This window comes from Penicillium psychrofluorescens, assembly GCF_964197705.1.
Source record: "Penicillium psychrofluorescens genome assembly, chromosome: 2".
In the NCBI taxonomy this organism is placed as follows: domain Eukaryota; kingdom Fungi; phylum Ascomycota; class Eurotiomycetes; order Eurotiales; family Aspergillaceae; genus Penicillium; species Penicillium psychrofluorescens.
In genome coordinates, this window is record NC_133440.1 from 5,159,962 (window position 1) to 5,185,838 (window position 25,877).

Below are 25,877 nucleotides of genomic sequence, written 5' to 3' on the forward strand. Positions count from 1 at the left end.
AGCTGACCACGTGCCGATTGCTGCTCCGCCTTGGCCTGTTTCCCTCCGCAACCATCAGACAAACAACAACCACTACTCAACTCATAAAGTGTGCGTCTACGGTTGATCTTCTCACCCACCCGCCATTGCACCATGGCATCCACTGTCGAACTCGCATCCTCCTTCATCGAGGGTGCCCCGCCTGGCGAGGTATGCCCCTCAACACCCCGCGGCCACCACCCCCATTCGTGGCTGTCACCTCAAAGACTCGCTGACCAGGATCTCTTTAGCTTGCGGATGTCGTTGCCGGTAATTGACCTTCCTCTGGACCTGTCCTCTCCCCAATCCCGCGGCACTATTTACCCTGCCTGTTCGCTTCGGTCACCCCCGTGCTAAGCTCAAAGCCGCTACAGACGTGCAAGCCCTGACCTCCGAGGGCGAGAACATTATCCCTTCGCTCGCCCCCGCCTTTGAACGATACAATGAGAGCCAACTTACGACGGTGAAGCTGCCAGGATCCAGTCAGGAGGTAGGGAATTCGTGATTGACCGTGTTTCTGCGGAGATGCTGACACCCCGTTCAAGGTTCTGGTCAGCGAGTTTAACAAGCTGGAAGGCAGCCGCTACTTCGACACGGAAAGTCAGACATCGTTTGAGGTCGATCATACCACACAGGTAGGTTTGGGCGGTCCCGGTTGCGGGGACCCGTCGACTGACATGCAACAAACAGACAGCATCGGGGGCACAATCATCACCGTTGGAGTCTCAAAATGCCGACTTGATGTGAGTGTTGGATATACGCAGAAAGGATAGTGCTGACCAGCCACAGTAAATCGCTGCTCAAGTCGCTTGGCATTCATGCCCGTGAACATTATCCCAGCTGCTCGTACGGTGTCTACCCGATCGAGAGCGATTCTGCAGTCGCCATTGCTTTGGTTGCAAACCGCTACTCGCCCAACAATTTCTGGTGCGTGACCACGGTTTAGATGGAAATGAACAAAAAGCTAATAGGTGTCCCGTGCCTTCAGGAACGGTCGTTTCCGCGCCATCTACCAGGTTCCTGTCTCATCTGCGTCCACCACCGTCACTGGCAAGATCCACGTGGACGTGCACTACTACGAAGACGGCAACGTGTCTCTGAACACCACCAAGCCCATCAACGTCGCCATCCCCTCCGTGTCAGCCGAGTCGATCATTTCCCGCATTGCGACAGCGGAGCGCGATTACCAGGAGGATTTGAACCGGGCATTTGTGCAGATGGCCGAGGGGGCATTCAAGAACCTGCGGCGACAGCTGCCCATCACGCGGCAAAAGGTCGAGTGGGAAAAGGTCGGGGGTTATCGATTGGGACAGGATATTTCTGGCGGGAAGGGACGATGAAGCCGCTGGCGCATCCCCATATGTTCATCGATATCTGCCAGAATCTGAGCCCCGTATATCCACTGCTGATTCCTTTACGAGCTTCCTCTGTACATTGCCCAGCTGGACGGGAGACAATCCAGACAATCTAGCGTAACCCTGGTGGTTCACCACATTAATTGAGAATCCGTATGACATGAACCACTGTCTATTAGTGCATTTGTTGAATGTCATGTCCACTATAGATGGTTTCTCTCTCCCTACAAGAGGCTGAATAAGCAAGGCCCTTCGAGGCCCTTCGGCCTAGGCTAGCGCAGGTTAGCGGGAGACGACTTGTTCGCTGGCTGGTCCAGGTAACTATTTTAATCCGCGATCCCTACGACGCTGCATTCAGCCACTTCCTCGCTCTTCTAAAATGATTCACCAGTTCTCCCGCTTCGTTAATTGCACCGCCGGCCTGGACAAGACCCTACGTCTGTTCCAGGCCCTCGCACAGATCGCGGCGGTTTTCAGCGTCGGAACTCTCGCCGTGCAGTTCACGACGGCCAAACTGCAATTGGGATTGAGTAGGCTGTCTCTTCAGTAATTGCTTGGAATATTTCTAATGTGTTCAGCACGCCGGTTCCTCCGGCTCTTTGGCTTCATACCCTCATTCCAGCGCGTGGCCGCGCTCCTTGGTCAAGACGAGGTCGGCTCGATGCCCGTGTGGCTCGAGATGGCCAAATGTACGTCCTTTGGTCTATACATTGTGCTGGAGGATTTGACGATTGTAAGTGATTCCAATTGACCCCTGGCTCTTCACCTAGGCCTGAGGGTTCGTTTCCCTCCGAAAATCGGACAAGTGACCAAAGGCGTACTGACCTAGATTCTAGCTCCATGCAACAGGTGTCCACCCAGTGCCTTGGAATAATCGTATTCTGCGCGAGGCGTTCCAGTTCTGGTTCTATGCTTTGGCTCTGTCTGTTGGAAGAAGTACTTGGTGCCTCTTGTTTACATCTGCCAAGCCTGCAGAGACAACTAGGCCCGCTAAGGATCAAAAGCAGAAGAAAAACGAGAAGGAGGACTCTGAGAAGAAGCCATATATTTCGGCTGTCGCGCCACTAGTGAAACAGCTCGTTGCTGATAGCTGCGATCTGTTGCTGCCGGGGTCATTCCTTGGCTGGATTCCCTTGAGCGACCTTACGATCGGTGTGAGCACAGTGGTGAGCACATTGATCACTGGCCAGCAGGTTTGGGCTGCTCAGAATCAGTAAGGATGCCATGGTTATGGCCTACTTAGATAGACACAGATCATTTTAACAATAGATATAAAGAGGGTTAAATGAATGAGAAACTACCCTATGCTTGAAAGTCGTTTAATTGCCAGAGAAATAACTATTGACAAGGCCTTGAGAGACTAGGGAGGCGCGTGACACCCGCTCCTAACTCGCGTTACATCCCATCCATTCAAAAAAGATAGAAATACAAAAAATGACTTGGGGGAATATACAAACATGCTAGCCCTATTGTCTGTGACGATGAGCACTATGTGAACTAGTGTCACCTAGACTATCTATATGCTAAGAGGGGTGGGACACGTCTTTCATCTCACTGGCCGTATTATTTTGTAGTGATGATGACTACTAAAAATATACATTTTTACAAGGTTGGTTCACTCCTTACATAAAACCAGAACCTTTTCTATCTCAAGACATCAAAAATAACCACCCACATCTCAGATAAGAGCAAAAAATGGACTCGCGGGGAATTGAACCCCGGACCTCTCCCATGCTAAGGGAAAATCATACCACTAGACCACAAGCCCAACAGCTGAAGAGCAATTCAAGACCTGGGATTATTTAGGAATCAGAATATTACGAAACTGGTAGCCCTAATATAACGAAATATTGCCTCCAGTCTGCAGCAATGCTCATTACTATATAGACGCCGGAAAATGCTTTGCCAACATATCCGATGATAACCAGTAATATCCATAGTGGCGTCTATTCTACTCATTGACAAGGTTAACACATCCTGCCCAATTGTGGCTCAGCGAATACGAGTGCCCAGAGTCGGGATGGGCGATCCACGGACGGGCCGTTCACAGCCATTCCCGATCGGGCAAGTTTCGTATCTGACGAAAGACTGCAGATGACCGACCCGCAAGAAATGTATAAATACCGGGACTTGACACCACGGAAATATTAAAACCATCATGGCTACTACTTCGATCTCCAAGCTCGACTATAAAGTCGATTCCGACGTCCTGTCGACCGGCTCTTCGGCCAGCACCCTCTGTCCAACCGTCACCGACGGGTCGTTCACATCCAGTCGCAAGTTATACATTGGTGCACACGGCATCCGGGTATTACGCTTCCCACTGCCGGACAGCCAGACAGAGATCTCTATCTATGACGAAGATGGCATCGTCGCTTATAGTAGGCATCGTCGGGACACTCCATTCGACATGCACTGACCAGGAATAAGGTTCCACACGTTCCAAGCGCTGGTCGGGCAGCTCCGTGCTATCCAGCATAAAGTGCGGCAATATAATCCACACGGACTACTTCTTCGGTCCGAACAGAGACCCAGTTCTGCGCCTGCTCGAGTCCACCGATGTCCGGCCTGAAGAGCTGCAGGTCTCTGGCAAATGGATGTCCCGAAGTACCAAGTTCACGATGCCCAATGGTACTCGGTTCGAGTGGAGCTATGCTAAAGAGAAGCGCGATGGCAAGCACGTGAATCTGATCATCCTCCGAGTGGTGGATACCGATAGCCAGGGTAAAGAACCGACAAATGGCCGGATCGTGGCGAAGCTGGTACGTGGAGAGGATACTCGCACCCCGGGAACATCGCGCTATCGCGCAGGCAATGGGGGCGAGCTCCAGATTGATGAAAATGCTTTGATTTTCGCCCAGCTGGAGGAACCCGTGGTCGTTGCAACCTGCCTCGTCATGACGAAGCGAGAGATCGACCGGCGCAGGGCGCTTCAATGCGGGATGATGGGCGGTGGATGTTAACATATTGTATACGCTTTATCAATACTATTCTCTTTTCATTTTTCTATCATCTATTTTTCTTAGTCGTCGTGGATAGGATCCGGCCCATCACGCTACTTGTGATCAATCATTGCCCTAATGTGTCCATTGAGCCAGTACCCGTCCAGGGCTTCGGGGGGCATATCTCCAGCACCAGAGATCCAGCCCCTGCAGAGCCCATCCCCGGCACCACAGGTACACTGGAAGGGCTGGTCCATTTCCCACTCGGTGCTGGGGTAGAAGAAGGTGAGGGCATCGCCCGCCTTCAAGGGCCGGTCATCCACGACGCGCACCTCCATGCGAGCCATATCGAAGACCACCGACGGCGCACACGAGTGGTTGCAGTATACCAGGTCGGAATTCAGCTGGATGTGCGTGTCGGGGCCGGTCTGGACCGTCGTGTATGCCTTCTTTCCGGGGGTGGGGTTCGTGATCTGGGCGAAGACGGCTCCGGCGGGCAGGTCGATGAGCGAGTAGGCGCCGCTGGCAAAGGCCTTGGGGCTGCGGTTGACTCGCAGTCGGTCGGGGTGCGTTGGGGCAGGTTGCGCGGGGGTGGCGGGCGTTAATGGCAGGGGATCAATGGAAGGCGCCATGGTGAAGGGAGTATTTAGGTGATTCGGTAGTAGGAAATAGCTCACTAACTGAAGTATAGGGTCCGCCAATGGCTCTTTAAATAAAAATACAAAGTTCTTCAGCCGAGGGATAACGAAGAAAACACACGATCAGCGTTTCCTGTCCGAGTTTCCCCTAGGTTCCAGACCGGAATGACGCCAGCGCGGAGCCAAACAGCATTTGACTCGGAGATCCATCGGAGGTGGGCATACATAATCCACATGAAAAAAAAAGGACTGCCACAACGAGAAACATGCCCGGAAGAATGAAAATGTGCTAGGATAGATTCTCTACAATTTCCCCGATTCATTCATCGGCAGCCGCAAGGGCTTCCCATCCAGCCATCGCTCGAGATTCTCGGCCACTTCCCGATACCACCCGTGCATCAGATCCTCTTCTCCGTAGCCCATGTGCGGTGAGAGCAACACCTCGCTGCGTCCGTCCTCGCCCCACCTCGTGGTCCGCCACGGGCTGTTGGCTGGGAGTGGCTCCGGATCAAATACATCCAAGGCGGCCCCACGAATTTGACCGGCGTTGAGAGCGTCCAGGAGAGCGGACTGATCAATCAACGGCCCGCGAGACGTGTTCAGAATCATGGCCGTCGGGCGCATGGTCGCGAGTTCGGCCTTGCCGACGATCCCACGGGAGCGCTCACTGAGGACGTAATGAACGCTGAGGACGTCGGCGCGGGAAAATAAGTCGCTCTTGGACGCGAGCACGTCGAAGGTGCCCGCCGGGAGACCTTGTGCCGCGGCCTGTTCGTCCGCTTTGGCCTGGGTCAAGTTCGCGGACCAGGCGATGACGTTCATACCAAAGGCCTGCACGGCAATCTTGCCCACCTGCGACCCCAGCTTCCCGAGACCTAGCAGCGCCAGGGTCTTGTTGGACAGATTCATTCCCAGTGAGCCCTGCCATGCGCCTTGTTTGATGGCGGCATCATCGCGCGCCACATGTCGGGCGAGGGCTAGGATCAATGCCCACGTATGTTGCACCCTGTATGAACGAGCGTTAGCACCCCGACCGCTCAAGATATTCTGATGGTCCAATTTTCATACGTTGAATTAACGCCCGGGGGCCTGCCTGCCGTGCCGGCCACGGGAATATTTCGATCGGCGCATGCTTGCAGGTCGAGTGACAGGTTGCGCGTGCCCGTGGTCAGCAGCAGCTTCAGGTTCGGCAGCGCGGCGATGGTCTGGGCAGCGAAGGGCGTGCGCTCACGCATGGCCAACACGCCGTCAAAGGGCTCGAGGCGCCGGATGAGCTCATCGTGCTGTGCGGGGACCCGCGGGTCGAGGGTTTCGGAGAAACTGACGACGTCGACACGCGAGGCTAGATGGGCAAAGTAGGGGGGCGCAATGCCCTGGTAGTCATCTAGGATGGCGAATTTAACTTTGGCCATAGTGCGAGGGTGAGAGTGTGCAACATAAGAATCTCGAGTCGTTCGCAAGTATCTAACTATAACCGGGGGATGGAGTTCCCCACTGCGGCAGTTGGCTCTTCCGTCGGACTTTGAACTTCCGTCGTAATAATACACAAGATGATAAACAAGAATAATCAATAATCATTGACTATGATACGTGATAAAAAGACGCAGAAATGGGCAACAAGATGCACTATATCATACTTTCACCGACCGTCCTCGGACATACACCTTGGCGATGTTGCGGTCGTCGCCGGTCATGAGAAACTTCTCAAAGATCACGGACATGGAGTCGTCCGCCTCGACGGGACTCATCACTCCCGGCTGTTCTAGGTCCATCGTATGAATCTCCAGTGCATCAAACTCCTTACCGACCGCAAAATTGCCGATCCGGTCATCGAGACCACAGACCTGCGCTCCCCCCAAAGTGGCTAGGAAGAAGCCTTCGTGCATGGACAGAGCCGGGTCCCGACCCTTGGTCAGCATCTGCTGCGCATTCGAGACCACAAAGGCCTGCTTCATGACCTCTAGCATAGATGAGGAATGCCCGCCGCCACTATCCGTGCCGAGTCCAACCTTGATTCCACGGCGCAGATACTCGCGGATCGGGGCGACCATGAAGTCTTGCATAGTAGTGTTGGAGATAGGACAGTGAGAAATGCCACAGCGAAGCTCTTGTAGACGATGGATCTCTTCCTCCTGCAAGAAGATGCAGTGTGCCAGAATGGACCGCTCATTTAGCAAGCCAAATCTCTGGTAGAGGTCGGCCTCCGTCCCAAATTCGGGAAATAGTTGGTGGGTATATGTTATTTCATCCTTTGCTTCATTGAAGTGTGTCTGGATAGGTAGATCGGGGTGTTCGCGGATGATGTCCCCGAGACCCTCGAGCAGTGGCGGGTCACAGCAGATCGCGAAGCGGGGCGTGATGATCGGTTTGATCAAGAGATTGTTGGGGTCGAGCTGTTGAACGTGCTTAATCAGGGCACGCGTTTCTAGCAAAGATTCGCCCGCTGACTGGTCGCGGTACCAGTCTGGCGCGTTCCGGTTCATGTTGCACTTGCCGACCAACGCCCGTTGCCCTTTTTCCAGGCAAACATCGGCGAGGATGCGCGAAGCTTCGCCGTGATAGGAGCCGTAATAGGAAGCCGTGGTGATGCCCTGTTGAAGGAATCCAGTGACGCAGGTGGTGTACATGCGACGAGCATACTCCGGGTCGGCGAACTTGGCCTCATGCGCGAAAGTTATCTGGTCCAGCCAGTCGAGGAGCGTCAAGCCGCGGCCGACTCCGCGCTGGGCCCATTGGGGAGCACTGTACGGTGTTAGTTGATTGAACACCGCCAGAATGAGCTCCGAGCATTACTGGTTGTGGGTGTCGATGAAGCCTACACAGAGATCCAGATTAGCGTGAAACTACTCCCAGATAGACCGATAAAGAGCATTTCACCTGGACACAGAAACTCGCCGCGGCGCAGGTACTTCACGGGGAAGACATCGGGGGCATAGCCATTGTCGGCCACGATGGCATTGATGCGATCTGGATGTGTGTCGGCCTGGAGGGTCTGGATGATGCCTGCTTTATCGATGAGCACGAAACAATCCTGCAGAATCTCGAGCTCGTCGAGGCTGTGCGAGTGGACGACAGTGCCATGGAAGCCCAGCGGGAGACCAGATGCCGGCGTGCTAATTTTGTCCAACTCGTCCATCCTGGTGAATCGATCAATAATGACGGTCCGAGGGCGAGTCGCGCGCTTTATCTGCTCCACTCGGCTTATCGGCGATACGCAGGGATGATGACGCTATAGTTCTTCCTGCGCAAAACAATCAAGTTTTCTTGGGTCTATACACTGGCGGCGAATCAAACAAGATACAGAAATCCACCCTGACAAAAACTCCGTCTAGCAAAAACATCTATGAACCGACTCAAATGGTATAGTACGACGCCATCTCCTCCTGGAACCAATTGTAAGAGTAGGACAGCTGCTCCGCCATCTGCGGGTCGATCATTGGTACAGTCCCGCTGCCATCCACAAGCAGGACATCGTCAAGAATTGGCGCCAAAGGAACTGGAGGAGGTGGCGGCGCGGCCAGAGAAATGGGAGGTTGGGGCGGACCGGGATCTTGAGGCTGCGGAACCGGCTGATTTGGCTCCATTTGCTGTTGCTGGTAGGCCATCTGGCTGAAGATCGTCGTGCTCTGATGCCGGAAGGTCTCCGCCAACCGATCGACCCCTGCTCGCCGCTTGCCAAACTCCTCCAGCAGAACAACCACCGCCTGGGTGGCCCGGCGCATCATCTGTTCGTCCGGGTGCCAAGGGGCAGGTCGGGCTTCGCGCAAGGCACGCGCATTCTGCTCCAGGCACCACAGGATGGTGATGCCTGCAAAATACACTTGACTCAAGGTCAACCAGATCCACTTGAGCTTGCCGATTGAATAGCTGTCCCAGTAGGATCGAATGACTTGGATGCTGGAGTCCCCGCAGCTGATGATACTGGTCGTGTCGGGGGTCGGGTTGTGCTGACTCGGGCGATACATCAGCAGCAGGGTCGTATAGTACAGATAATCGTAGTACGAAGTGGAATACAGGAGCGCCGATGGGAACACCGGGGCCGACATGCGCCAGTCATCTACCTCCCGGCGGAATTGGCTGAGAGTGGCCGCGACTTCGCGCGGAGGCGGCTGCGGTCGACTGCTGTATACTGATGGACAAGTCAGAAAAGAAAGCCAATCCAGGCCCGGAGAGGGACCACTTACGGTATCGGTAGATGCGCGAAAAGATGCGGCGCAAGCGTATCACCTGCACCGGAATGGTCATGGCGCTGGCCCCGGGCACTTCGGTGCCATCGTCATTGAGCTCTCGCGGGAGACTCACACTGATATCCTCGTCTGCAATTCCCAAGGGTCGACCTAGAGTGCTGGCGATCAGCCGATCGAAATTGTAGAGACTCCAGAAGGCTCGTTTGGCCATTTCTTCTTCCTCCGTGGTCGGATATGACCGGGCCTTGTGCAGACCCAGGCTCGTGGCCAGGCGCATGGCCGTTCCCAACACATGCCAGATACTTGGGCCCGCGGTCGCAAAGGACGTATATAGTGCCAACCCCAGCAAGGCCCGGACCGACGGTAGGTCTTCATTCTGCAACGCTAGTGGCAGGGTCTCCTGGCTAGCGTGGTAAAACTCCGCAGGCTTAGTCGAATCGACAGACCCGATCAGCAACGCAATGGCCATGGTGATGTGGTAGGCATTGTGCACCTCGGACGATGGCACCCCGCCGCTGTAGATGTGGCGCAAATGGTTCATGAATTCCAAGCGGGACATGAACGGGTACTGATACCCTATGCTATCGAAATACTGGCCGGCCACCTGCTCTGCTTCCTCCAACGATGACAGGCGCAGGACCCGCGGGGCGGATGTGGGGCGCGCGACGGATGGGCGACGATGTTCTAATTGATCGCGAAAAATCTCCCCGACGTTGGGGAGTTCGGTGCCCACCCTGGTCGGCGCCTCGGACCCCGTCGGACCAGCCGGTGCAGGCGAGCCGCTACTGCCGGCAGGACTGGGAATCGATGCCGGCGCACGACTGCCCGTCGCGATCATTGCCGGCACCTGGTACCACCAGTCCGGGTCACCCTCACCATCGATGGGGGTGCCGGTGGCCAGGTCGGCCACCGAGATGCCCGACTTGCGGCGCACGATCTCCTCCAGCCATTGCACTCGCTTCTGCAGGTTCTCCAGCTGATCGCGGGGCACGGAGGTGTTGGCGACTTGCGGGCCCGGTGGCGGGATGGTGCAGCGCACGCCGGCGCGCGTACAGGCGGAGCAGTTGGGATAGCGAAAGTCACATTTCTTCTTGCGCTTGCGACAGAAATCGCAGGCCGTAGACACGCGCTTGCTGCGCGCGGGGCTTGAGTCGAGGGGGGAGTCGGGGGCGGGCAGGTGCGACCAGGACGAGGGCAGGGACGGGGGATTATTGGAGTCGAGGCGGAACTTGCCCAACTGGTCGCGGAAGTCCTTGTTGCCGGTGCTGCTGCTCATGGTGAGGGCGGCTAGAACCGCAGCCCATGATTGACACGGATGGTATTATTGGGGGAGAGAGAAGAAGAGGAAGAAGTGAGAAGAAGTGAAACTGCCGATCGGTGACGACAAGGGCAGCATTCTGCGAGCCAAGTAGTGGAGCCCTCGTTCAGGGTCCAGCGATGAAACGCTCCCGGTAGCCCTAACTGGCCGACAGGGCCTTACCGTGCCTGAAGAGGTCCTGCGCCCCCAACGATCTGCTGAGTTTGTTTCTTTAGGGATACGATCGATCGGCATCCTTGATACGAATCATGGTTGTAGCTGGGGCATAAATAGAGCCATCGACGCTCTCTGCTCTCCCATGCATTCGCCGCGAACTAGCCACGAATCCAACTTACATTGCTACCTACAATTCTTTCATTCTTATTGACCACGATGAAGACCACCGTGGGCTCACTGCTGCTGTCCGCTGGCATAGCCACGGCCAACCCTCTCGCTCCTCGCTCCAGTGGGGTCCAGGGCTTTGATATTTCCAGCTATCAGGGCACCGTCGACTTCTCCGGAGCCTACAGTTCGGGAGCCCGGTTTGTGATCATCAAGGTAAGGATATCGGTCTTGCGATCTGGTGGTACAGGACTGACTCAGCCAGGCCACCGAGGGCACCAGCTATATCGACTCGGACTTCTCTAGCCACTATGATGGTGCGACCAGCGCGGGCCTGATCCGTGGAGGCTACCATTTCGCCCACCCGGACGAGGGCTCCGGTGCAGACCAGGCCACCTACTTCCTCGACAACGGTGGCGGCTGGACCAATGATGGCCAGACGCTGCCAGGCATGTTGGACATTGAATATAACCCCGACGGCTCCGAGTGCTACGGGCTGAGCGCGTCCGACATGGTCTCCTGGATTTCGGACTTTGGCGAGACCTATAACAGCAAGACGGGTCGCTACCCTATGATCTACTCGACGGCCGACTGGTGGAGCACCTGCACCGGTGATAGCACCGACTTCAGCACTAATTACCCCTTGGTACTGGCGCAGTATGCCAGCTCCATCAGCACCGTGCCCGGTGGCTGGCCCTACCAGAGCTTCTGGCAGAATGCCGATAGCTACACCTATGGCGGCGATTCCGACATCTGGAACGGCGACTCAGACTCGCTCTCCACCTTTGCCAAGGGCTAATGGACATAGCACTCTGTTGGTTTGGAAAGCTGTTTAGGACCATGTCTGTCGCTACCGCCGTACATACACTGAATTTAGTATATTTGCACAGAACTTTTTAAGTCTATATTCATGTGTACAGAACGCTCGAGCGTAAAGAAATTATGGGAATGAATGCATCCTATATTAGTAACATCTGTATGAGAGTAGTTATCAGGGGAAATGAATGATTCAGGTAAATAGACGCGGCATACAACGGCCAACTAAAATGCGGCCGGGCTTTGTCGATCAGGAATTTTCATGAACAAAATTGGAGAATCACCTGGATATTGCTCGCATGGTTTGCTGTCTCCGATATCGGCGAAGCTATTGGCCATGACTCGCAGATGGCGTCGGTTGTTATTACGTCCATGATTTATCGAGAGCCCGGGATACTTTGGTGAGGCGTCGGAGGAGAGAGTGGCGTGGACGGTACAACAGCTGCGAAGGAAGCTGAATACGGACATACGTGGGGATCGAGATCGCTTAGCATCGAGCCCACGGCGGCCTCGAATTAGAAGGAACGTTGTGGGGGCCAGACCGAGTCGGGATTTCGGAGTCCCAAAGGAGCAAATGAAATGCATGGTAAGCCGTGACTCATCATCCATAGTTATCTAACATCTACTGTGTAAATAAATGAACCGGTGTTATTATTGCTTCCACGCTCACTACTCTCGTCGTCATGGCTCTCATTGCCCGCTCTGCCACCGAGGCCGACGTCACAGCCCTGACCCGCATCAACATTGTCTGCTTCCAGCAGTACGGCATGCTCCGGGCCATGTTCCCCCAGAGCGATCTTCCTACCCTGATGGAGTTCAAGGTGCTTAATGCCATGAAACACATGGCCAACCCTCAGATGAACGTTTTGACTGTCGATGACCCGGTGACTGGGGAGCCCGTGTCCTATACCCGCTGGCTGATCCCCAAATCCCTGGGCTTCACCCCTAGCACGCCGAATCTGAGCGAGAGGGGGCTTTCCCTGGCCGAGGCGGCCAAGAATCCTCTACAGCATGCACCTCAGCCCGTCAATGAAAGCGTCTACAATGGCTTCCGCAAGATGCTGGAGGAGGCACGCGGAAAACACACCACCGATCGGGACATGAGTAAGTAGTCGTAGCAGCCTTCCTCTGCTCTAGATAGTGGTTGATTGACCAATCTCTCCAGTCCTAGACCTATTAGCCACTTTGCCATCCCATCAAGGGCGTGGTATCGGGTCTGCGCTGCTCCGATGGGGCACGGAGAAGGCCGATGCGTGGCAGGTACGGATCTTCCTGGAAGCAACACCGGAGGGAATCCCCCTCTACCTCAAGCACGGCTGGAAGATCGTGGAGGAGGTCACCATGGATTTGGATGCCCATGGCGCCTCCGGACGGGAGACGTTTACCCTGATGATGCGCGACCCGGTTCCAGCCAAGTGAATGGGGAGAATTACAGTCGATGTCGCTCCACCCGGCTATAGTCCACTTTGAAATAGGCGTTTGAGAAGAGATCAATAGGATGTTGAGGAGTCAGCTGCAGCAACAGGAGGAGATTGTATCGGAAATGGACATGTATATAGTTTTGACAGTTCATTATTATCGGATGATAACACATGGCAATATACAGATCGAGCGCTAATCTCTGTTGAGATATTGGTGGCTTGCTGGACAAGAATCAGCTCCATCTCGGGAGATCCCTTTTTAACGGAACCCCCCTTTTTCAGATTCCATCAATCATTCATTCCACACTACTATTCTGCACAGATGATGACCTTCCGCTAATGCCATGACCCCTTCGGGGGTCCAAAATAGCCTCGCGGCGAAATGCTCTGGTAGGGCGTACCTTGCCCATCGGCCGTCTGGGTATAGACAATATTGCCCCACCAGTTAAAAGAACCGGCTGGGAGCGTAATGCAGAAAAAAATGATGACAGTAGCCACTGCGACGCCGCAGTCCAGCGCGGCAGACAGCACGTAGTCTGTAACGGCACTTAGCAATTGGCGAAAAACAAAAGAGAGAGACTCACTGTATTTCGACCACCAAGCCGGCTTCCGTTGGCGCAGCACGCCGTTGAAAATCATATTAATCACCCACCACGAGGAGAAACTCACACCGGTGGCCGGAGGGACAAGGCTCATGGCCCCGAACGCAACGGGCCAGGACAGATAATTAACTGTTTTCCATTTTCGGCCCAGGAGATATGTAATCACAACCACAACAGGCCCGGCGAGAAAGAACCACAGCAGATTGCTATAAATCTGCCCGGGGGAGAACAATCGGCTGGGGCCGATAGCGCCTAGACGACTCGATTTAGCAACGGTCCAGGATGACAACTTGGGTCTGCCAGGAATAAATACCCCAGATGAGAGAGGATGAATATGTCACCCGCCCATGGGGACAGGTAAAGTTGCCCTCCGCATCGGATGTACAGACGCCGTTGATACGGGTGACCATGAAGACGGTCACCCCACATTGGACAACGGCTCCAACGAGCGTGGCGATACCCTGGGCAAAAAACAACGTACGCGGTGCAATATGCATATAATGGGCCAGCTTCATATCCGAGACGAATCTTGGGAAAGGTCAACGAGAAGAATGATGCAGGGGTGCGTAGTGAAGTACTCACTCTAGGCCTTGGGAGACGGCGACATAGCCATAGAATTTGAACGCCATGTTGGCCATTGGTCTTCCGAGAAAGGCATAGCCACCGATAAACTCGGTGAGCAAATTAAGTTGGTTGCTGCTGATGTTGGTGACTGCTTTGATAATGCCCACCGGGACAAAATAAATGATGGGAAGCACAAAAGCCAACAGGACAGCCCACACGGGCAGGCCGGTATGCCACACTTCGTTGGTTACAATGCTCAGAACGAACATTAACACCGTGATCGCACCGAACCACCACCACGGCACGCCCTGATATACAGACATGAGTCGAGAGTGAACGTCTGGCTTGTTCGTGCCCTTCCACTGCCGCCATATATCCCCGCCATGGTATAGGCTGACATGGACAAAGATCCCTGTCAGGTTGGCGAAGGCGACGCCGTACGTGACGGCATACCCGGCCGGCAGAAACATGGGCGAATAGTCCCGATATGCCGTCTGGTTGACTGTACCTCCCGGAGTCATGATGCGGCTGGTGTCATAGCTGTTCCCCGTGTTGTCGAAAGTATTGGAGTTAAGAAGCGGTAGGTATGCTGAATACCAAGTGTTGGTGTAGTAAATGATGGGGCAAATGAGCCAGAAGAAGAGTGCAAACGATCCCATCACATTGAGGCCGGCCCAAAATGGCACCAGAAGTGGGCTTTGGTTGGCGTAAACGACCTGCGCCCAGTCGAAGGTCAACATCGACATGCCCAGCCCCGTGGTCTGTCCAAACAGTTGATTCACCACGACGTTGGATGGCACAATCCAGCAGATGAAACTAAACGTACTCAGGCCAGTGAAGAGATATCCTGGCACAAAGTACCAGACAGCGCCGCCAATGAAGACGAAGAGAAAAAAGCGGAGACGGGAGATCCGCCAGCCGTCAGCGACCTGGTTTGTGCGAGAATGTAGCGTCTCCAGGAGCGCCGCATTCGACAGCACCCCGGGCCAGATCATCGACGCCGGGCCGACCAGCCAGCGAGCAGCCATCCCAGCAATGCCAAACCCGAGCAGCTGCGTGGTGATGCAGAGAAGAACCTCAAAACCGCCTTGGGACGGCATACCATAGAATTTGACTACTGCCTCAATGACCTGGGTGGCAGCGGCGGACCCAAAGGCGACGTTGGCCATGATTGTGATCAGAGCATGCTCCTTGATGTTGAAGTGCCGGTCGGGGTTCAGAATACCGAGAGGCATCCATTTGCTCCATGCTCGCCCAACGGGAAATGCCAAAAGCTGCGCTACCAGAGCGCTGATGGTGACACTCGGCTGGCGCAAGCTGAAGAACTGGTTCAGTCCGCTCCCGATCTGGAATTGGGTGTGAGCAATGTTCTTCGCAGCGGTCGCATCCATGAATTAAACTTACAATAGTGAACAAAAGGCCAATCGTCCACATGCGGACGGTGTTTACTGGCAGCGTCATATCATTGACCGGCTGGACTACGGCGCGCACCTCAGGGTAGGGTGAATTCTCCGCCTCATGGGGCAGGAATTCCTTCGCATCCTGGTCGCGGAGGATGGCAGCTCCGTCGCAGACCTGGTCCGCGAGAGGCTCCTAGCAAACCCGAATCCGTTAATAAAGACATGATGGATGCATAATGATGAAGGACGATGCGATGATGCTCGTCGATCCCCTGCACAGCTAGCCCGCCAAGCACATGTGTAACAGATTATTACATAGTTAGCGAGGGGCGAGGTCTCGATCGTGCAAGAGGAGATCCATCACCACAGTAGACAAAGAAAACGAGTGCAACCCACCTGGGACCATAAGTCTCTCCGATGTTTCTCATCCTGAGTGGTGAGTTCCATCGCGCCCACGAGGCCGGAGATGGCCGAGAGCGCCACAGGACAGGGAAGCGAGAGCGAGAATCCAATGCGACCCCAATAATCCCGCGGCGCTGGAGCAACTCGTGCCGTCTGACAGGCGGCTCCCGCACTACCCCAGACTTGGCGCGCGAGAGTGCAAGGATCGAATAGCCAGAACAAATCCGGAGCAGGTTTAGGACATAATTTGAAACGTCGGCCAGGTATGTCGGGCGAAATTGCGTGTGACAGCCTGATCGTTGTGCTGCTAGAGCTATGTCTGTGGTTCAGAGTCCCCGGATGACGCGAGCGAAGAAGTTGTTGCATGTGGTGAGGAGTCGAAGCCCCCGCCGTCCGGCCCCGGGTGGCGGCTTGACCCGCCCAACTTGCATTTATCAGAGGCTCCGACGCGAGGAATGCTGGGCGGTCGGGTCAATCCGCTGTGCGTCACCAATAATACTACCTGATAGGGGGTAAGATAAAACAGAACTGCCGGGCTACCGGATGATCGTCACGAATCAAACGGCCGATATAAAGCGTCCCGAGACGCCAAAACAATGCCCCCGGTATCGTTATTCGGCGACGGGCTCTGAACGCCCTCGATACGCAGGGCCGTGTTACCGCTCTTCCTATTGATCCCGGACTGCGTTCACACGGTATCAGGTCATCATCATCATGGATGAAAGTGCCATCACCACGTTCGATGCGCCCTTCTCTCAACGCCCTGTCGTCATCTTAGGCGCGGGGATCATAGGGTGTGCGACAGCCCGACAATTGCTACTTCACGGCTTTTCGGTCGTGCTGGTGGCCGAATATCTGCCGGGCGACCAGAACATCTACTACGCATCCGCATGGGCAGGTGCTGCGTGGCATGCTGCTGGCGGCATCACTCCGGATCAGCGATATTTCCAGGCCGTGACCCATCGCGTGTTGCTCAAGATGGCGCAGGACGATCCGAAATCGGGCGTCAGTGTCGTCGATGCTCGCGAATATCTCGAGCAAGAGCCGAAGCCCGACTCGGCGATTTGGGGCAAGACTGTCGTGTCCAAGGTGTGCATGTGTCGCCGGGTTTCGGGAGATCCTTGCTCATTGTATTTTCACAGTTTCGCGAATTGAAGCCCGGGGAATATCCTTCGGAGTTCAACTGTGCTTGGGCTTACGAGACTCTCGTGACCGATCCCACACGGCACATGCCCTATCTCGGAAAACTGGTAATTTCCCTCGGTGGTCGGTTCATTCGAAAACGCGTGGAGTCGTTGCGGGAGCTGTACGACATGTTCCCAGAGTCGCAGGTGTTTATCAATGCGAGCGGGCTGGGAAGTAAGACGTTGACCGATGTGCAAGATGACCGTTGCTTCCCTGAGCGCGGGCAGAATGTATTCCTGCGCACCGATCGATGCCACACGCTGTACTTCCGGAACGGCAAGGAGTACACATATGTCATTCCCAGGCCATTCTCCCAAGGAGTGGTCTTGGGAGGCGTTAAGCAGCAGGACAACCTGTAAGAAAGCCCCGCTTGAAGACAACATCCAAGACTACCAGCTGATCCTCTTCTTCTCTTTTTTTTTAATTACTTTTAGCTCACCAGACGTGGACATGGACATCGTGCGGGACGAGATCGCCCGAGCTCATCGTCTAGCCCCCGATATTGTCCCAGAACAGCCTGCTGCGCATGAGTTGAGCCATATCATCGGCATCCGTCCGTCGCGCAAAGGCGGCTTCCGCCTGCACTCGGAACAGGTACATGGGAGCCGCACCGTGCTGTCTGCTTACGGGTTTGGCGGTGGAGGATATGCCTTCTCCTACGGAATTGCCGATGCGCTGGTCAAGATGGTGGAGAAGACCGAGCGCGAGAACGTCATTGTCTGAAGCTAACGTTTTAGCTATGTGTTGATGCACGCTGCAAATAATATATGTCTTTCTTCTCTACTTTTCTCGTAGGGCTCCAGGAGAACTCGTGACCTCCCGGCACGTGCTCTCACCCGTCCTCATCCTCATCCTCTTCTGCCTCATTGTCCACCTCTCTCCCTTACTCGCCTTCGTCCCGGGACTAGTTTACTAGCATCACTTGTTTGTCTTGGTTTCTTCGCCATTCTGTGTGTCTCAGCTGGACCGTGAGTATTTTGCTCCTCCGCGAGACTAGAACAATAAAGAAGGAAAAAAAAAACCAAGACAGTACTCGTGAGATTGGCATCGACCAGCGTTGTTGTGTTGTTGATGCGACTGCTCCATGGGGCAGAAAAGGGCGAGACAGCAATCGTGGTGCATGACGTAATTGGCGTCGATCCAGCCCTGACGGGCACCCGTTCTTCGAGTTGCAGAGATCCATATCGCGCCTCTTGCTCGTCAGGCCGCCGGCCCATATCGATCCAGGAAGGTTGGCCGCGGTTCATCTGCATCCGTCCTCGTAAAGACTAAGTCCGGCGCTACGGGCTGTTGTGCATTCTCATTAGCACGGAGCGGCGGGGAACCCAACAGCGCTTTTCGCCAGCCAGTCATCGACCGGCATAGCGCTCCTAGAGCCTGGCTGGCCCTCGATAGTCGATCTGCTTTGTCGAATGCCCGGATTTAGTGTGTGTGCGCACACTGCTCTTGGGAGTTTAACCTTTATAATAGCCACCCCCTTCCCGCCCCGTCTGGAAAGCCTGTTGGTATGGAGATTGATTGATCGACATTCTGCCTTGTTCTCACGTTGGCCTCTTGCCTGAGCTACTTATCCTTGCGCCGCAAATCTCGAACCATCCAGTGCTCCCTTGATCCGCTTTTTGCACATCTCTCTTGGGTTCCTCTGACTTTGACACCGCGACCGGGTCGAATGAGTCAAAAGACGCCGCTTCTTTCCCCCGTGTGCTGTTCCTGCCGCGTGGCGGGGCAGCCGTGACCCGAGTGAAGATGCCTCTGGATCAGCAGATGCTCCATCTCGATATTGGCGAAGACTATCGGCCGATCAATTTTGCCGCGGTTATCTCGCCTCCGTCGGAGAGTGAGTTGGTCATGCGGGAGGATGGCCACAACTCCGGAATCAAGTTACAAGACCATAAAACCGCCACCACCGAGGCCGCTCCCGTGTTGGCCTGCCCAGCCCCTGCTGACGACTCAATGTGCCGGATCTATCGTCGAACTCCCACCCCGACAATTGTCTTGGACGGCTCCTTGCAGGTCGCCGAGGTCTCCGATAGTCACTTGGAAATCTTTAAATCAACTAGGGGGCAGCTGGTAAATACCAGCGTGTATGACCTGGCGCCGTACATGGTTCCAGCACCAGATATCGCGTTGTTGAGCGGTGCTCTGGGTGCGGCGTTAATCTCCCGAGTCGTTCAGACCATTGACCCCGTCTACGTCCGCACCTGCGATGCATTCTTCTCACTTCGAGTGACTCCCATCTACGAGGGCGATGCCCTGATATACGTGCTCCTTGAAGCGCAAGACTCCAAGCGTGGTAAGCCTGCATCAAAGGAAATTAGTGAGCAGAAGTACCTCAACGAGACATACAAAGTCTTGATCGACACGGTGAAGGACTATGCCATTTTTATGCTAGATACACGGGGCTACATTGCAACATGGAACGCGGGTGCTTCCATTCTCAAGGGCTACACGCCAACCGAAATTATCGACCAGCACTTTTCAATCTTTTACGGGCCCGAGGATCTCCTGAAGAACAAGCCTGCGAAGGAGCTGGAGGTGTGTCTGCAGGAAGGCAAGGTGGAAGACGAAGGGTGGCGCTATCGAAAAGACGGTAGTCGATTCTGGGCCAACGTCATGATCACGCCCATCTATCAATTTCATCGGCACGTTGGCTTCGTGAAGGTCACTCGCGATCTGACCGAGCGCAAGGCCGCCGAGGCACGTTTGATCAATGCATTTGAGGAATCTTCAAAACTGAAGACCGACTTTTTGGCCAACATGAGCCATGAGATCCGGACACCGATGAACGGGATGTCGCTGGCGCTGACCATGCTTACTCGGACGCCTTTGAATGACGAGCAGAACGAGTACGTCTCTGTCCTCGAGGATTCAACCGCCATTCTGTTACAAGTCATTAATGACGTGCTGGACTACTCCAAATTGTCTTCTGGGTCCTTCTCTCTGAATACGGATGTAATCAACATACCCAGTGTGGTAAATGCGGTTATCCGCAACTGCAAGGCTTCACTGAAACCCGGGGTCGTTCTGGAGAGCACTATCAGCCCCGAATTTCCTGCAATCGTCAAAGGTGACCCTCTACGATTCCGCCAAGTTTTGCAGAATTTGGTCAGCAATGCCATCAAGTTCACGGAAAGTGGCTACGTTCGTGTCGATACAACCTTCTCATTGGACGGAAATGACCCAGGCACGTATAACATCTCAACCCAAGTGGTGGACTCCGGAATCGGTGTTCCCGAGGATGCCATCAACACCCTCTTCACCCCATTTACTCGATTCGCAGACACCACGATGAAGCGTTATCAGGGCACAGGACTGGGACTTTCGATTTGCAAGAGTTTAGCTGAACTTATGGAAGGGGCGGTGGGGTTCCATTCGAACCCTGATGGGCCTGGCAGTGTGTTCTGGGCGACAGCGAGAATGGGTTGCGTCGACGTGTCCGTTCTCCAAGAGAGGCCCCCAGTCTGGCAGGTGATTGACACACATATCGACTCATCGGATTTGCTTCAGAAGATTGCGCCACAAAAGCACATTCTGCTCGTTGAGGACAACAAGGTGAACCAAACGATCATGCTCAAGCTGCTCGGTAGCCTGGGCTTCGAACGAGTCGATGCTGCTTGGGATGGCGCCGAAGCCGTGCGGATGGTGAAGCAGAAACCACTGGCATATAGTTTGATTCTGATGGATATCAACATGCCTGTTATGGACGGCTTAGAAGCCACCGCGCAGATCCGCCTGACTAACAACGAATTGCCCATTATCGCACTCACCGGAAATGCACTGAAAGGGGATGCTGAGACCTATTTGGCAAAAGGAATGAGTGATTACATTGCGAAACCGTTGCATCGCCAGCAGTTGGTCGAGCTGCTGTGGAAGTGGTTTGAAGGCTCTTGATTCAATGTGCGTAGTTGCACCCGACTCGCCTCATGGCGTCTCTGTGAAGATCGCAAGCCCGCCGTCCTCTCAAACCAACCGCGTTATCTGTCAGACGGTCATTGAAATAGACCCGTTATTAGCAGGTGGAGGTCATTGGAGCCATTATTGATGGCAACAGACTCATTAAACCAAGTAAAATTGGTCCGAGCAATCCGGTAGACCGGAGTTATCGCACCTCAGGGCATTAGTCCACGTGATATTTCGGTAAGTATTTTGTTTTTTGCCAGCTTTGGTTCCGTTGATGTTGAGCTAACCAGCTGGCAGTAGTCATCGCTCTCCGAAACCGGATTGTGGCGAAATCATGGTGTGCAACCCATGTGCCTGCCGATGTCAAGCTCAGGCCAGAACTATGGACCTCACTACTGCCGAGACCAATCCATGCGGTACTTTTGAATTGTGGACGTGTGAAGAATGATAGCCTCCTATATTCCCCGACTTAGCTGTCTGTGCATCACACAGCCGTTGCTATACTGTATCCGCAAGCTGTCTCTTCACAATACTCATGGTAATGGGTGCGCCTAAAGAGCATGAGATACCGCGGATATGCATGCGCAAGGATCACAGAGGACCGCAGAGTCCTCCCAAGGTTCCCCAACCGTACAGCCGTAGTCGCCTCCACTGTTACTTTCCAGTTAGCAAACGACGATGCCTAGATCTCGGTCGACTGCTATGTGCGGGGAAGGTGGGGGGCAGTACTACTTTGGTACAAGTCTACAGTACGTTGCTACTAGCAAGGGAGCTATTGACGCTGTCACCTTCCTGCTTCTATCATCGATGCCTGCCGGGTGACGAGAAGCACTGTAACCCCGTAAATAGACACCAGAAGGATAGAGTGTTTTTATTGTTATTTTATTTATTTACTTTGCATGTAGATACTCCGTACTTCTGTTGTCGATAGCAGTTCATGAACTCCCAGTAACCCTCCGCTAGCCTTTCTTAGATCCCTCATTATCTACACACCGTATTACTGTAGAGACATAGCTCGTAATATTGCGTAGATTATTTAGTTAGTGACTGGAAATTGATTCAGTCTATGTACGCCTCAACCATGATCTCCCACTGCCGGCGTGGAAGATCAGTGGGCGCCTGCTAACCATACTGGATCAGGCTGGAAGGAGCCTGGCCCCCAAGACTGTGCGGGCGGGTTGGTCTCAAGGGGCATCTCATCAGGATCGACAGATGGGCCCCGCCGGAGACGGGGCCTGGCCGAATCAGTGAGCTGGACGGGAAAGGATTGTGATTAGGAGTCAACGCCACCTTGCCCGATCAAGAAAGGCGTCGGAACGACTAGCCATGGACAAGGGCAACTGGACAATAACACGGCCCTGTGGAGTACTGCAGGGTCCCCTTTTTGTTTTTCCAAGTCCCGAGCGCATTATGAGCCGTACCCTGGTCTGTGCACGAGGAGGGGGCCTCATTCTTCTTGTAGGGGTTGAAGCATTCACATGGCAGTAACTAATGTGTGCCTCCCGAGGCTGTCTCCTTATGAATGTGGGCTTGCCTGGGTGTCAGTCTAGGAGATGTCTTGATGGAATTAATTATGGCACGGTGTCCAGGAACCGGTGGAGGATAGGTCACCTTTTCCCAGGGTGGACCATCGTTGTTGACTGGCGGGTATCCGCATCCCTGCTCAGGGAGCGAGCTAACAACTGCTAGTCCGTCCACACCATTTGAAATCATCAGAAGATTGTGTATCATTGAACTATCTCTTCATACACCATGGCCGTCACATGGCTTTGATCAGCTACGGATAGCTATCCCATCGGTAGCTCCAACTCTTCCAAAGGATATGGGCATCACGGTCCTTTTGTACGCTGTATGCGCGCTGGATGACGAACGAGGCGCGAGTGAAGCCCCAAGACTCAGTCGCATAAGCTCGGTCTACCCCGTGTCTTGCCCCGTCGCGGTCTTAGCAGGAGCAGATCGGCTCCTCCACCTTCCCGTTGGGGTTCTCCCATCCACAGGCAGCTGCGCTACGGGCGTGATACGGCCCCATTTAGACCCACTGCGGATGGTTATCAAGGTTCCACCACTAAAGCTAAAGGAATCGGCGTGGAATTTGGGTTGTCAGCCACGCAAACGACCTATTGGGCGCAATTACGCCATGGGCCGAGGTGATGTCCGATCTGGGAGAACTATGGGTCTCTACGCACAGCGGGGCCCGCTATACTAGAGGGTATAAAGCGCCTCCCCCCTGATCCGGGGGTGGCGCGTTCCTCATCTGGCCTTCGACTGCTGAAGGGAGTTTGAGCCGGACCTGTTTCGATCAGAATAATGAAGTCTTCCATTCTGCTCCTGGGGGCGGCCACGGCTGTGATGGCCGCGCCCGCTGCCCACAACTACCAGTTGCACGAACGTCGTGAGGTGATCCCCAGTTCCTGGATTGAGGGCACGAGACTGGATGGCAAGACATTGCTTCCCGTGAGAATCGGGCTGACCCAGTCCAATCTCGACCATGGCCATGACCTCCTCATGGATGTGTATGTTACCGGATCTATCCATTTCACCACACAAAACCGGCGACTGACATGAATCCAAAAGGTCGGATCCGTTTTCCCCGAAATATGGGCAGCATCTGTCCGTCGAAGAGGTGCACGACCTGTTTGCGCCTGATAACGACAGTGTGGATGGCGTCCGCTCCTGGCTCGAGGAGTCTGGCATCCCGGCCGACCGTATCTCGCAGTCGGTGAACAAGCAGTGGATTCAGTTCGATGCAGATGCAGAGGAGGTGGAGAGCCTGATCAAGGCCGAGTACTATATGTACTCTCACGCGGAGAGTGGCAATTCTCATATCGCGTGCCGAGAGTAAGGCTGGTCCTTGCGATCTGATCGTATATCGGACTAATTCTGTGGATTAGATACCACGTTCCACACCACCTGCGTGACCACATTGACTACATCACCCCGGGTATTGCCCTGCGCGAGGTGAATGGCGTTTCTAAGGCCCGCCGCAGTCTCCAGAAACGGGGCTTCAACGGCCTGCCTCCTATCATCGAAAAACTTACGGTGTCCCTCGAGCAGCTCTTGGACAACCTTCTCGATCTCTGTGACGTTGCCGTAACACCGGCCTGTATTGCGCGTAAGTTCCCCAGACCGGCCATACCTGGATATATACTCAAGCGAAGCAAAAACTGCAGAAATGTACAACATCCCCGAGGGCACGACGTCCACGAAGGGCAACGAGCTGGGAATTTTTGAGGACATTGGCGATGTCTACGCCCAGGATGACTTGGACCTGTTCTTCACCACGCTGGCGATGCATGTTACCTAGCCCTTGTTTCGATTGGCCCGATACTTCTGCTAACGATTAAGCAGGAATATCCCTTCGGGCACTCACCCGATCCTCAAGGCCGTTGATGGCGCTAAGGCACCGACCACGGTGACGAACGCTGGTCCCGAGTCGGACCTAGATTTCCAGATCTCATACCCCATCATCTGGCCGCAGAACTCGGTGCTCTTCCAGACTGATGACATGCATTACGAGAACGACTACACTTTCCGGGGGTTCCTCAACACCTTCTTGGATGCCATCGATGGCTCCTACTGCAGCGAAATCTCGCCTCTGGACCCGAAGTACCCCGACCCCAAGGGCTACAAGGGTAAGCTGATGTGCGGCGCCTATAAGCCGACCAATGTCATCTCCATCTCGTACGGTAGCGCCGAGGCCGACTTGCCCATCTCTTACCAGCGTCGCCAGTGCCAGGAGTTCATGAAGCTCGGTCTCCAGGGTGTATCGGTCGTGGTCGCCTCGGGTGACTCTGGTGTGGCCGGTCGCGGTGGGGATCCTACTCCCAGCAACTGCCTGGGCAAGGATGGTCAAATCTTTGCTCCTGACTTCCCTGCCACCTGCCCGTATCTGACGGCCGTGGGCGCGACTTACCTCCCCTTGGGGGCTAGTGCCAAGGGCAGCAATGAGGTGGCTGTGTCTCGTTTCCCATCGGGTGGTGGTTTCAGCAACATTTACGAGCGGCCTAATTACCAGGCGCAGGCTGTGAAGGACTATTTCAACAAGGCCCAGCCCACCTACCCCTACTACGAGAGCGTCAACAACAACAGCTTTGGCGCCAATGGCGGTATCTACAACCGCATTGGCCGTGCCTATCCCGACGTCTCTGCCATTGGCGACAACGTGATCATCTTCAACGCGGGCGCTCCCACCTCGATTGGCGGTACCTCTGCCTCCTCGCCTGTGTTCGCTTCCATCCTCACCCGCATTAACGAGGAGCGTCTGGCGGCTGGCAAGAAGACCCTGGGCTTTGTCAATCCTACCTTGTATGCGCATCCAGAGGCCTTCTTCGATATCACTTCCGGTGACAACGCGGGCTGCGGTACCAACGGTTTCAATGCCACTGAGGGCTGGGACCCCGTGACCGGACTGGGCACGCCCAACTACCCTGCCCTGCTGAAGGTCTTCATGAGCTAAGAGAGTTGCGGGCATTAGGATGGACCACGACGGTTGGTCTTGCATATAGTACACCTTAATCAATCAATCTCACTCTTTGACTATGATTGCCGACTTTGATTCCCATCGGATTCTGTAATTGCACGGCGACTAATAGTTAATTCCCTAGTACACACTAATACTCTTGCCCCTCTCCGATCGGACATCCGCCGAGCCCGAAGGCCCGGTCGGAGCGGTCGCGCCGATAGGATCGAGGCCATAACGCTTTGGGCAAATTTTCGGTCTACCATGGGGATGCTCGACGAATGCCTCGCAGCCTGGATACTCTTCACCTTCTAACTACCTTTAGTATTCTTTTTCCTCGGCGCCCACC

At 54.6% G+C, this 25,877-nt stretch overlaps 12 protein-coding genes and 1 non-coding gene across 13 annotated transcripts; 7 read left to right on the forward strand and 6 right to left on the reverse strand.

Moving 5' to 3' along the window:
• Positions 1-132: 132 nt before the first annotated feature.
• Positions 133-2,590, forward strand: PFLUO_LOCUS4125 (F-actin-capping protein subunit alpha; the record flags this gene model as incomplete). Its single annotated transcript, XM_073781443.1, has 10 exons — positions 133-189; positions 270-288; positions 393-508; positions 564-653; positions 709-761; positions 808-945; positions 1,007-1,307; positions 1,765-1,903; positions 1,952-2,106; positions 2,210-2,590. 10 exons carry the CDS (start codon positions 133-135, stop codon positions 2,588-2,590), a joined length of 1,449 nt encoding a protein of 482 aa, XP_073638198.1.
• Positions 2,591-3,069: 479 nt separating this feature from the next.
• PFLUO_LOCUS4126 lies at positions 3,070-3,141 on the reverse strand. Its single transcript has one exon. It is a non-coding gene; the product is annotated as a tRNA-Ala (tRNA).
• Positions 3,142-3,531: 390 nt separating this feature from the next.
• Positions 3,532-4,336, forward strand: PFLUO_LOCUS4127 (uncharacterized protein; the record flags this gene model as incomplete). The annotated part of the gene is made up of 2 exons (XM_073781446.1): positions 3,532-3,754; positions 3,804-4,336. The coding sequence occupies 2 exons, from the start codon at positions 3,532-3,534 to the stop codon at positions 4,334-4,336; spliced, it is 756 nt and encodes a 251-aa protein (XP_073638199.1).
• A 92-nt stretch (positions 4,337-4,428) lies between these two features.
• Positions 4,429-4,947, reverse strand: PFLUO_LOCUS4128 (uncharacterized protein; the record flags this gene model as incomplete). The annotated part of the gene is made up of 1 exon (XM_073781447.1): positions 4,429-4,947. One exon carries the CDS (start codon positions 4,945-4,947, stop codon positions 4,429-4,431), a length of 519 nt encoding a protein of 172 aa, XP_073638200.1.
• A 309-nt stretch (positions 4,948-5,256) lies between these two features.
• Positions 5,257-6,365, reverse strand: PFLUO_LOCUS4129 (uncharacterized protein; the record flags this gene model as incomplete). The annotated part of the gene is made up of 2 exons (XM_073781448.1): positions 5,257-5,959; positions 6,022-6,365. 2 exons carry the CDS (start codon positions 6,363-6,365, stop codon positions 5,257-5,259), a joined length of 1,047 nt encoding a protein of 348 aa, XP_073638201.1.
• Positions 6,366-6,584: 219 nt separating this feature from the next.
• Positions 6,585-8,089, reverse strand: PFLUO_LOCUS4130 (uncharacterized protein; the record flags this gene model as incomplete). The annotated part of the gene is made up of 3 exons (XM_073781449.1): positions 6,585-7,695; positions 7,747-7,768; positions 7,831-8,089. The coding sequence occupies 3 exons, from the start codon at positions 8,087-8,089 to the stop codon at positions 6,585-6,587; spliced, it is 1,392 nt and encodes a 463-aa protein (XP_073638202.1).
• Positions 8,090-8,306: 217 nt separating this feature from the next.
• PFLUO_LOCUS4131 (uncharacterized protein) lies at positions 8,307-10,416 on the reverse strand (the record flags this gene model as incomplete). The annotated part of the gene is made up of 2 exons (XM_073781450.1): positions 8,307-9,082; positions 9,138-10,416. The coding sequence occupies 2 exons, from the start codon at positions 10,414-10,416 to the stop codon at positions 8,307-8,309; spliced, it is 2,055 nt and encodes a 684-aa protein (XP_073638203.1).
• A 414-nt stretch (positions 10,417-10,830) lies between these two features.
• PFLUO_LOCUS4132 (uncharacterized protein) lies at positions 10,831-11,578 on the forward strand (the record flags this gene model as incomplete). Its single annotated transcript, XM_073781451.1, has 2 exons — positions 10,831-10,995; positions 11,045-11,578. 2 exons carry the CDS (start codon positions 10,831-10,833, stop codon positions 11,576-11,578), a joined length of 699 nt encoding a protein of 232 aa, XP_073638204.1.
• Positions 11,579-12,278: 700 nt separating this feature from the next.
• PFLUO_LOCUS4133 (uncharacterized protein) lies at positions 12,279-13,014 on the forward strand (the record flags this gene model as incomplete). Its single annotated transcript, XM_073781452.1, has 2 exons — positions 12,279-12,699; positions 12,761-13,014. The coding sequence occupies 2 exons, from the start codon at positions 12,279-12,281 to the stop codon at positions 13,012-13,014; spliced, it is 675 nt and encodes a 224-aa protein (XP_073638205.1).
• A 1,182-nt stretch (positions 13,015-14,196) lies between these two features.
• PFLUO_LOCUS4134 (uncharacterized protein) lies at positions 14,197-15,573 on the reverse strand (the record flags this gene model as incomplete). Its single annotated transcript, XM_073781453.1, has 1 exon — positions 14,197-15,573. The coding sequence occupies one exon, from the start codon at positions 15,571-15,573 to the stop codon at positions 14,197-14,199; it is 1,377 nt and encodes a 458-aa protein (XP_073638206.1).
• A 1,125-nt stretch (positions 15,574-16,698) lies between these two features.
• PFLUO_LOCUS4135 (uncharacterized protein) lies at positions 16,699-17,892 on the forward strand (the record flags this gene model as incomplete). Its single annotated transcript, XM_073781454.1, has 3 exons — positions 16,699-17,073; positions 17,127-17,524; positions 17,604-17,892. 3 exons carry the CDS (start codon positions 16,699-16,701, stop codon positions 17,890-17,892), a joined length of 1,062 nt encoding a protein of 353 aa, XP_073638207.1.
• Positions 17,893-18,915: 1,023 nt separating this feature from the next.
• Positions 18,916-21,060, forward strand: PFLUO_LOCUS4136 (uncharacterized protein; the record flags this gene model as incomplete). Its single annotated transcript, XM_073781455.1, has 1 exon — positions 18,916-21,060. One exon carries the CDS (start codon positions 18,916-18,918, stop codon positions 21,058-21,060), a length of 2,145 nt encoding a protein of 714 aa, XP_073638208.1.
• A 2,514-nt stretch (positions 21,061-23,574) lies between these two features.
• On the forward strand, positions 23,575-25,525 carry PFLUO_LOCUS4137 (Tripeptidyl-peptidase sed1; the record flags this gene model as incomplete). Its single annotated transcript, XM_073781457.1, is given in 5 exon segments — positions 23,575-23,582; positions 23,644-23,907; positions 23,961-24,181; positions 24,195-24,339; positions 24,418-25,525. The coding sequence occupies 5 exon segments, from the start codon at positions 23,575-23,577 to the stop codon at positions 25,523-25,525; spliced, it is 1,746 nt and encodes a 581-aa protein (XP_073638209.1).
• Between the last annotated feature and the right edge of the window lie 352 nt (positions 25,526-25,877).